Genomic DNA, 11,721 nt, shown 5'->3' with positions numbered 1-11,721 from the left:
CTTAAAATGCTTTCTACATTGGCGCCAGATTCTAAATGAGTGAAGCACAATTGGGTTGTTAGTATATTGTATATTCTATCAAATTGGCCTTTTGCATTATGCAAAACAATGGCATACTTTAAAATATTTTTGTGAAAACTAGAAATTTTAAGCATTATTTTTTGTTTGCCAGAATGAGGTGCTATTTGAGTCATTTGCAGTACAGCAGATGGAAAAGTGATCTTGAATGCTTGTAAAAATCCTGGAAAATGTATTTCTCTTCTCTGATTTATTATGTAAAAACACTCGTGAACACCTACAGAAAGAATAACACGTTGAACCTTTGGTTGGGGTGCAAATTTAATAATATAAGAAGCCAATCTCCTAAGTAAGGCATTCCTAACAATTTCAATATGCAGTCCGGCATAATAACAGCAGTCTAAGGTCATCGGGTTTTGATCAATAAATGACTGAGAAAAATTTGATTGCCGTTTTTCCAAATACTCTGTTATATTTGGTTCAACCTTTGGCAAAATTGAATATTTTTAGGAGAATTAAAAAATAGGGTTCGGGGTTCGGGTTAGCAGGGTGTCAGGAATGTTCCTTTAACATGTTAGCTCATAGGAGATCAACAGAAGCTAGCGTTATCTATGTAGCTGCGGTATATAAAAGTGCCCTTCTCTTCTAGTTAAGCAAACACTTCTGTGAATTTAACATTATTACTAAATTAACTGAAAATACAACAGAATGCATGTAGATGAAGAATGAAAGCTTAACTGCGTATCTTAAGTCTTGACCTGCGTCTGTCATGCTTAATATTCCGTAAACTGACAAATTATGGTATAGCTCCCAGTACACAGAACGACACTCCAAGTCCCGTCAGACGTTATCACAGAGCAGTCCTTGTCGGCTTGGTCATTACTGGGCTCCCCTGGTGCCCAGCTAATGAATTTCACGGGACTACCGCTGATGTCTTGAAACGTGCCTTCTGTTTTCCTATCATTCAGGCCAAGGTATGCCATTCCGTCTGATTTAATGAGCTTCGTTAAGGCCGTGTTCTCTTCAATACTGGTTGGTGTGGCAATTTGTCCACCGGCTTCTTGGCAGAGCTTCACACCCCCTTCAAAGTTTAGCTCATCGTCTTTGGCAGCAAATCTCTTCTGTCCATATTTGCTCCAGTGGGTAAACAGAATGCCTGTGAAAATAGTCAAAAATTACAATTATGCTGCGATTGTGTGCCAATTCATTCATCTGTAAAACTTGCACAACACCTCAGCTCTGTTTGGAGGTAAATAGAGTGTCGGAACAAAAGGACGAGAAGGCCACAAAAAGGTTTGGGGCAGCCACCCCGTATGTTGAAGTTGGTCGTTGGCAAGGCAAAGAAAACGAGTTTGACTGAGTTCAAAACGGAACTGTTGCATAATGTGTGATAAAATGGCGATTTTAAAGTCTGGCAGAGAAAAGGCAGTCATTGGGGCTGAAACCATTTTTGATGTCACTGGGCCTGGAACTGGCAGTGACGTCCCCAGGCCTTTAACAGGAAGTGACGTCATTGGACCTGGAACCGGAAGTGACGTCATCAGGGCGAGGTGGGATTTCCTGTAACTATTCTGCAGGAGAAACAGAGAAAGGGATAATCCATGCCACCCTCTCCTGGTCTGGCATGGGATTACCTTCATTCGAGCCCTTCAGCTTTCTCCCATGTGCACGTGTGTGACAAGAGAAATAAACAACTCAGCCTGAGAGGGCTGCCATGCTGAGGATATGCCAAGCCTGAAGTCAGAGAATTTCAGTTCAGTACCTACTGTATAATAAAACACAACTCTACATGTCACTTGTGTATGCATAAGGGACAACTGAAGGGCTCTAGTGACAGTAATTCTAGCATCTCTCCAGGTGTGGGCGCTGTCTCCTACTGCCTTTTTCTTCTCCTCCCTCTGCAGACCGGATGATTGATGGCTAGAACACCTCTGACGTCACTTCAATGTCCGCCCACCTGGCCTGCCAGAAGAACCCAAATCAGGAAGGTCCACCATCTTGAATCAGTCTTTTCTGAACTTGCGTCTGCAAAGACGTCTCCACAATTATTGTGTGTATTTTGTTTATTTTTGGCAAACCAATTACAGTGGAACCTCAGTTCACGACCATAATTCGTTCCAAAACTCTGGTCGTAACCCGATTTGGTCGTGAACTGAACTAATTTACCGCATAGGATTGTATGTAAAAACAATTAATCTGTTCCAGACTGTACAAACTGTATGTAAATATATATTTTTAAAGATTTTCAAGCACAAATATAGTTAATTATACCATAGAATGCACAGCGTAATAGTAAACTAAATGTAAAAACATTGAATAACACTGAGAAAACCTTGAACAACAGAGAAAACTAACACTGCAAGAGTCGCTACGAACCACTAAGAACACTTTTATTTTAATGAGTTTTAAGCACAGGGAAAAAAATTAATATTTGAAAACTCCGTAATTTAATAAACCACCAAGAAAAGTAACATTGCAACAATGCACGCTATGAACCGATCGCTGTAAACAGAAATGAAGTGGAGGTTAAAATCCAATAGAAATAAGTCTTCATTAAATACAACGAGGTTAAAACAATGCTCGAATCAGTCTCTTTAAAAACAAGCCCAGTGCATTCTTTAACTGCCTTCTTGGCCTTATGCCTCCAGCCCTCTCTCTCTCTCTCGCTGTGTGTGTGTCTCATTCTCACGCGCGCGCACGTGCGTGTGTGTGTGCGTGTGTCTCTCTTGCGAATGTGTGCGTGTGTCTCTCTTGTGTGCGTGTGTGTTTGTTTGCATGTGTCTCTCTCGCGTGTGTCTGTCGCTTTCTCTCTTGCTCTCACTCTCTCTCTCTCTCGCTCGCTGCACAGGGAATGCACAGGGATGACCAGGCTAGTACCCCAACTCTTTATTGTTGTCGTTTGATTGTTGTCATGCTCAATTTGAGGGTCTTATTGCCTTTTCCTATAGTAGAAGCTATTTTGTGTACTGCTATTAGGGTTGTATCCCATGTTTCTGGGGGTATGGTCTGCGGGGTCATGACCTCTAGTTCATCAGCAGTGATTACGCTAATACTACCAAAATACCCGCGCTTCGCAGCGGAGAAGTAGTTTGTTAAAGAAGTAATGAAAAAGAAAAGGAAAATCACATAACATGATTGTCAATGTAATTGTTTTGTCAGTGTTATAAGTGTTGCTGTCATACAGTATATATATATATACATATATATATATATATATACATACATACATACATACATACATACACACATACATATATACATATATATATATATATATATATACTCAGCAAAGAAAGAAACGTCCTCTGACTTTCAACTGTTCTTACTTTCAGCAAACTTAATGTGTAAATATTTGTATGAACACTAAAAGAGTCAACACCATAAGACATAAACTAAAAATGTTTCACAATGTGTCCCTGAATGAAGGGAGGCTCAAAATCAAAAGTACCAGTCAGTATCTGGTGTAGCCACCAGCTGCTTGAAGTACTGCAGTGCATCTCGTCCTCATGGACTGGACCAGATTTGTCAGTTCTTGCTGTGAGATGTTACCCCACTCTTCCACCAAGGCACCTGCAAGTTCCTGGACATTTCTGGGGGGAATGGCCCTAGCCCTCACCCTGCATCCAACAGGTCCCAGACGTGCTCAATTCCTTCAACGATAAACACGAATCCGTCCATCACCCCTGGTGAGACAAAACCGTGACTCATCAGTGAAGAGCACTTTTTGCCACTCCTGTCTGGTCCAGCTAAGGTGGGTTTGTGCCCATAGGCGGCGTTGTTGCTGGTGATGTCTGGTAAGGACCTGCCTTACAACAGGCCTACAAGCCCTCAGTCCAGCCCCTCTCAGCCTATTGCGGACAGTCTGAGCACTGATGGAGGGATTGTGTGTTCCTGGTGTGACACGGGCAGTTGTTGTGGCCATCCTGTACCTGTCACGCAGGTGTGATATTCGGATGTACCGATCCTGTGCAGGTGTTGTTACACGTGGTCTTCCACTGCAAGGATGATCAGCTGTCCTTCCTGTCTCCCTGTAGCGCTGTCTTAGGCGTCTCACAGTGCGGACATGGCAATTTATTCAGCAGTCCTCATGCCTCCCTGCAGCATGCCTAATGCACGTTCACGCTGATGAGCAGGGACCCTGGGCATCTTTCTTTGGGTGTTTTTCACAGTCGGTAGACAAGTCTCTTTAGTGTCCTGCGTTTTTAGAACTGTGACCTTAAATGCCTACTTTCTGTCAGCTGTTAAGGTCTTAACGACCATTCCACAGGTGCATGTTAATTAATTGATTATGGTTAATTGAACATGCATGGAAAACATTGTTTAAACCCTTTACAATGAAGATCTGGAAAGTTATTTGGATTTTTAAAACATTATTGTTGAAATACACATTCCTGAAAAAGGGACGTTTCTTTTTTTGCTGAGTTTATATATATATATATACCCTTTGGGGTGTGAGCAGCTTTTGCTGCGGGTGCCAGAATCCATCGAGGAAGAAAAATTAAAAACATTATTTGTACTAAATCTTAATTTACCTATCCATTCCTAAATATTAAATGGGCAGGCTATTTCGTGTCAGTGCAATACGCTGCTTGTTAAAACAGATGACTTCTGCTCTTACGTGGACTTAGTGCTGCGTGGGTATTATGAACTATCGTATCTGTTCAAGTTCTATTTAAATTTTAAATATAAGTAATTTTTATTTAGTCTATAGAAATATGTTGGTATTAATGTACATTAAATTTAGTCATCATTGCATACATTTTTCGTCACCATAGAAATTTAAAGACTAAATTCAACTTACATTACTACCAAAGATATATCTGTCGACTAAATAGAACCTACTTATATCCAAATAGAACTTGAAAAGATATATTTTTTTGAATCTGATCGCATATTTTAGATCGACTTGACACGCACTACATCAAGCCAGCGAGCTATTGAGCTGTCGCCTGCCTGCCTCAATAAGTGACCCTCGCTTCGCTCTTACTTTTTTACCGTTCATTTAATCATGGCTAGTCGCGAAAAAATTAAAAAATGGAAGGAGGATTACACTGAGTATGGCTTTACTAAAACAATTATTGATGGCGAATAAAGTATCCATTATTCATAAAGCTTCAATTGGTGATCTGTTTTTCTGTGTTAACCTCATATTTTTTCACACTTCTTCTCAGATATTGTGTCTTACAGATTGTTACAAAGTTTTACACTAAGGCAATATTAATTATACTTACTGTATTGTCATGTATGTTTCTATTTTATTTTTATTATTATTTTACTTTAGGCTTCTTGAAAAAATATTTTTGACAAAAACAAATTAAGTGTAAACTCATCAGTTTCTCAGACACAGAGAATTTTGTTGCAGCAGCGCAGTTACCAATTTCTTTCACCACTTCAACAACTTTTAATTTAAAAGCAGCTTCATATTTTCTTCTGATCGAACGCTCCATCGTAGATAAGGGATGCTCTTATGATAAAGGTGTATGAGGGTGTGAGATACAAAAACACAAATCAGTACAAACGTCGCTTCAGAATAGCTTGGGTATTACCGTGTGGTCATGTTGGCACAATACATTGAAAAAAGAGGCTGTGTGCTCCGTGGTTACTCTCTCAGGTGGGTGTCAGCATATCGTATTCTCTTGTACCAATAGTGTGAGTTTTCCGCATTCGACTTTTACGACCGACATTATATAAAATAGCAGAAATTATACGGTAAAATCATGCCCCAACTGATACACGGGAGAACTTAAACATAGAGTATAAACGGCAGTCCCAATACCATAGTGTTGCAAATAATATTGTGAAAGAATGTAATCCGGGCATAATGGCTGATTTATACTTGTGGAGTGAGCCGATGCTGTAGGTACGCCATAGTCTACGTCGCTTACAGTGCAGCCTGATGCACACATCCTCAAAAATGCGACTACACGTCATGTTGATGTGAATGCTAAACAGATCCCTACGACTTTCTTTTCTTTCTTTTTTCATTTTGTTTGTTTTTAGTCATTGTGGTGTGTGTGTGTGTGTTTGAGGACGCACTGGTCAAGAGGGGTTGAGACATACAAATACTGAGGAAAGGTGCTGAAGTTACACGTAAGAGATATGAAATATTTTTAAATGGATTTACAAGAGGTAACATGACTAGCACAATACATATTTTCAGTCTGTGGTGATTCTTTGTTATTCGCCATGTCCTCTAGTTTGGTGTCATCTCCATACTCGACCACCTTTTTATTTTTTTATTGCTGCACACCACGGCCTGGTGAGTCACTTAAGGGGGTTGCTTCCATGATGCATTAGGGTAACAGGGTTGTGTTAACACAGTTGACTGTTGTGCCCCACATGTTGTTAGCTGTTACTGTTATTTGTTGAGCTGTGCTCCCCCTTTGTCTTGTCCAATATTAACATAACCTGTCAGTCACATCCCATACTCACAGTCTATGAAACTCACATAAAGCATGTCGGTCCCATAATAAACACTTAAATACAATACACCCCATGTGTCTCATGCAGGCACCCCTTTATCTCTTGTTTCGGTCACGTCCGAAACGTGTCTTTAAAGTATGTAAACCCCTGGGTCTGATTAGTTGTGGTACACAGCAATTTGATCCTCTGCTTCTCTTTGTCTCGATCCGATTGTGGAAATCACTCACCTTGTAAGTGTCTTTAAAAGCTTTAATGTTTAATGTATACTCTCTGCTATGTATCGTTTTTATAAATCATTATTTATTGTCTTTGGTTCAAACCTGTAAATACCTGTATGTTTATTTTGTATATACTTCAGTTTACAACGAGGAACGTCCAGTAAAAGCCTTCATGAAAGAGTCGTTTAAGCTCTCTGCTTCCGCGCTGCACAGAGAGTGCTGTGTGGGGTCAGAGAAATGACATAGTTCAACTTCTTCCGATGGCTTTAAAGATCACCCACTGGAATAACACAACTAAAACCATCAGTGTCACAACTCCTGCCCCACCCCTTCCAGCCTGTGCGTTGGAGCTTGGGAGTCCTCTACAGCGCATCTTCAACCTAATCCTGGAACAGGGGAGAGTCCCGAGGCTTTGGAACATCTTGCCTCACCCCATTCCCAAAGGTATCACGTCCTAGTGAGCTGAATGACTTCCGGCCTGTCGCCCTGACGTCACATGTGATGAAGACCATGGAGCGGCTGCTGCTTCACCACCTGAGGCCACAGGTCCGTCCACGCCCTCGACCCTCTGCAGTTTGCATACCAGGAGAAGGTGGGAGCAAGGATGCCATCATCTATATGCTACACCGATCCTTCTCCCACTTGGACAGAGGCAGTGGTGCTGTAAGAATTATGTTTCTCGACTTCTCTAGCGCCTTCAACACCATCCATCCTCTGCTCCTTAGGGACAAGCTGACAGAGATGGGAGTAGATTCATACCTGGTGGCATGGATCATGGACTGTCTTACTGACCGACCTCAGTATGTGTGTCCTAGGAACTGCAGGTCTGACATTGTGGTCAGCAACACAGGAGCGCCGCAGGGGGCTGTACTTTCTCCGGTCCTGTTCAGCCAACATACATCAGACTTCCAATACAACTTGGAGTCCTGCCAGGTAGAAATGTTCGCTGACGACACTGCTATCGTGGACTGCATCAGGTGTGGGCAGGAGGAGGAGTATAGGAAGCTAATCAAGGACTTTGTTAAATGGTGCGACTCAAACCACGTACACCTGAACACCAGCAAGACCAAGGAACTGGTGGTGGATTTTAGGAGGTCCAGGCCCCTCATGGACCCCGTGATCATCAGAGGTGACTGTGTGTAGTGGGTACAGACCTATAAATACTTGAGAGTGCAGTGTCATCTCCAGACAGAGGAGCAGCTTCAGCGACAAACTGCTGTCACTGTTCTGCTCCACTGACAGACTGAGGAGACCCCACATTATGCGACTCTTCAATTCCACCCGGGGGGTTAAACGTTAACATTATACAAAGTTATTGCCTATTTTTACCTGCATTTTTATTACTCTTTAATCTAATATTGTTTTGTATCAGTATGCTGCTGCTGGATTATGTGAATTTCCCCTTGTGATTAAATAAAGTATCTATCTATCTATCTATCTAATTGCAACTCCAACAAGTTCTACCTTTTGCCTTGCTAACTCCAATAAATGCACCAGAACATTCAAGATGGAAGTCCAACCTCTTATTTCTCTCATTTTGTATTCTTTGTCCAATATTCTTACTAAGAATTCCAGGCGCACACACAAACCCATCCGACACATACTCCTAATTTATCCTCACGCCAGGAGAAGCACACACAAACAGACAGAATGAATAAGTACCGCAGAGAAGACACCCCGCCAGATCTCTTGCCCGTGACCCCATTTTCTAGGTGAAATTTCGACATCTGTCATGTAAGCAGAACTGACGGAGAGGGGACAGAGGAGATACTTACGCTTATCCAGATTAGAGATACTGAGCTTCAATGCTTGAATTTGTTCTTCCAGTTTTGTGATGATCTTCATGTCAGATGGAGGCCCTGAGAAAAACAAAGAGACAGGCTGATCCTGAGACACGGAAGACATGGTGGTGGGTGTCTAAAAAACGTGAACAAAGTAATTAAGGGGTTAGTAAATGATGAGTCTGGTATATGGAGCATCATGACTGCTAGAGCCAGCCTTAGAAAGTAATGAGAAAGTTAAACTTAAGTGATTACCTAATTTCAATAATAGAATATAAGTTTCTTATGGCTACCTAGGGTATGGTATAGTCTGTTGCCCACCTGTAAGTTAACAAGACATTGAACTTTTCTTCCATTATCTGTAAAACTGAGTGTTAATTACGCCAGTTAGTCTTACTGCTATCATGGACTGTCTGCAAATAGAGGATGGCATACAGTTATCTGACCATGCTTAACGTGCTTAATGTGCTGTCAGTGCCACATGGGATGGATGGGCATCCCGACCAGAAAAAGGGGATGGTTCCTTACCTGGATGGGAGGCTCCAAGCAGGCAAATAGGCATCCTGGCCAGGAGAGAGGAAGGAGCCAGACCCAGAGAATATGGCCAGAAGGGATGGACGGACAGCCCATTAATTAAAAAAGATGCTGCAGGGGATGCATTATTCTCCCTGGACACGAGATGGCAGCAGCCCTCCATATCAGCACCCAATTTGGTAACCAGAAGGGAATGCTGGGAGGCAACACAGCCCTGCTGGATAACCTTGGGGGGCCACAAGGGGGCGCTGTTGAGAAATGTGCTCCTCAATTTATGGTACTTTTGTATGACCTGGAAGTACTTCCATCGGGCAGTGGCCCTGGTGCCGGATGTACGCCTCTGTCCTTAATTAAAGGGCTCGCACCCCATTATCCAAACAAGTTGGAGCTTGGAGGATGTGAAGCAACACTCGATGGGAGGAGGACAGTGCGGTGGTGAAAAGAGAAGAGAGTAATGTGGGGAGGAATTGTGGAAGGTGTCACGCACGAGTGCATCGGGAGCAGTTGAAGGACCTGACGCGCAGTGCGATGAGACCCGTCAGGGGACGAAGACAGCATACTAACTTCTCTCTCCTTTTTTCCTCAGAAAAGACGAAGCGACGCCACCGTAAAACCACCCGGAATAAACAACAGTCTCCACTTCCGGGTTCCTTTCTTCCCTCTGGTCCCCCAAAGATGACGTCAAACTCCCATCCACCATCACGCCTTCCCAGCAACCATCACGTCTGATTTCCGGTCCACCCCTTTATATTGTCTCTACAAATCTGCCATCTTTGTCTTTTGATTTCATGGAAGTTTGTTTTGTCTGAGAAGAAGACCTGTTCAAATATGTTTGTTACAGTATACGTGGCATAAAACCCCAAACCTTTATGCAATTCTGTCTTTTCTTTTACAGTGGCGTAGCCAGCAGGATTTGTAGTCCGAAAGAAATGACTGAAGGACAAGACCTGAACACGGTCCTGAACACACTGGCCAACGAATTGCAGGCAAGGTGGAGCACGCTACCACGGGGGCGAAGCTTACTGATGCACAGAGATGACTGGCAGCGGCAGAGACGGTAAAGCCGGAACCCGCTGGCCGCCACCTCCTCCTATTTTGTCGTTATCCGAAGTGGATGATATTGAATCATATCTCGCCATATTTGATACCCGTAATCAGTGGCTGCGAGCGGAGTGGGCCGCTATTTTGGCCCCGTACCCCAAGGAGGAAGCCGCCCAGTACACCCTTCTGAAGGCCGAGATTTTTAATGCTACGTTGTAACCTCCGACCAGCAGGCGAGGGAGTAGCGACATTGGTAGTTTGACCCCAATGGGCCTCCTAGGACGCATTTTGGGGCAAAATCGGACGCTGGCTACGACCAGACGTTAACAAGGCTCGATGAGTGGTAGAGCTGGTTGTATGTGAGGCCTTCCTATATGCCATGCCGGAATATCTCGCCCAGCAGGTCCAGAGATATCCATTTAAGAAAATGGGCAGCCTTCTGGAGGTACTCGAGCGCCAGTTGCCGGTGAACCGACTAGCGGAGGCGGAGAGGCCAGCTCTCGGGGGCCGACAGGGCAGTCCGGAGGCTCCGGCTAAATCATGCGACAGAGCCCCCACCTTGCCGCTCTGTTTCAAGTGTGGTGAGGTGGGGAATATCATCAGCTCCTGCCCCCTGAACCACGAGCCGATGGATTGCAGCTGGATGTAGAGGTATTGTGCTCTGTCGAATCCCCTTTGTTGCTCGCCGTTATGTTTTGCCGCGATAGTGGGCTGCCCCAAACACAAAAGTAACTTGTATACATGGGAAGACCAAGTCGTATAGGTCCGCATATTGCTACATAACTTGGAAAGGGGAGCCTAAGAAAATGTTTGTCGTGGTGTTGCCCAAACCCCCCTTTCCGGTTATACTAGGATATGACTGGTCGGAAAGTAAATGCGGTGGAACCGTCACCACTCCGGAAGCCTGGTTGGGTCTGATCATGGAGGGACAGGGTCCCCTCCCAGCTGCTCCCACACCGTGAACGTCGGTGACTGTTGATGCCGTAGGGGACTCTTCCTTGCAGTCGGACCTCGTCCCGGACATACAAGCTGAGGAGGCACCGTCAGAAGAAGACTTGGGCCCCGATCTCCTAGTTGGTGTGGAGTATCAATTCTGCTCCACATCAGCTTCATTTAAAAGAGAACAGTGGAATGATGATTCCCTGAAGTTCACCCGGAATGCAATCGTATCCACAAATGACGTATCGTTAGCTGATTCCACACCACTGGGACCCCACTTTGCCTTAGAAAACAAATTGTTGTATGGAGTGGCGGAATACAAAGGCGAGGTTTGGAAGTTGTTGCTAGTTCTGCGGACCTACCGGCGGCCAGTGTGTGAACTAGCGCATGCCCACCTCCTAGGCGCCCACCTAGGGGCCGAGAAAATGCTGGAGAGGATTAAACTCCAGTTTTATTGGCCTTGGATTAACGAGGAGGTCAGGCTCTTCTGTCAGTCTTGCTCAGTCTGCCAGTTGCACCAGATTCCCAGAAGGGACCGTCCTCCTCTCATCCCAATTCCCCTCATTGACGTGCCATTTGAAAGGATCTGGATCGATCTAGTAGGACCCCTGGAACCTTCAAACCGAGGCCATAAGTACTGTACATCTTAGTCATGGTCGATTATTCCACTCAATACCCTGAAGCAGTTCCCCTGCGAGCTGCCAATTCAAAGAACATCGCACGTAAACTAGTAGCCCTCTTTGCCCATGTGGGTATACCTAAAGAGG

The 11,721-nt window shown here is 44.0% G+C and overlaps 1 protein-coding gene across 1 annotated transcript; it reads right to left on the bottom strand.

The window, feature by feature from the left end:
* Positions 1 to 8,539, bottom strand: LOC120526928 (mannose-binding protein C-like). Its single transcript, XM_039750033.1, has 2 exons — positions 8,435 to 8,539; positions 1 to 1,174 (listed from the first exon to the last, which is right to left on the bottom strand). The coding sequence occupies exons 1-2, from the start codon at positions 8,502 to 8,504 to the stop codon at positions 792 to 794; spliced, it is 453 nt and encodes a 150-aa protein (XP_039605967.1). The 5' UTR covers positions 8,505 to 8,539; the 3' UTR covers positions 1 to 791.
* Positions 8,540 to 11,721: the final 3,182 nt, after the last annotated feature.

Source organism: Polypterus senegalus, chromosome 3 (genome assembly GCF_016835505.1).
Source record: "Polypterus senegalus isolate Bchr_013 chromosome 3, ASM1683550v1, whole genome shotgun sequence".
NCBI lineage: Eukaryota > Metazoa > Chordata > Cladistia > Polypteriformes > Polypteridae > Polypterus > Polypterus senegalus.
Note: the sequence above shows the minus strand (reverse complement) of the source record. Positions and strands in the feature narration are given on the sequence as shown.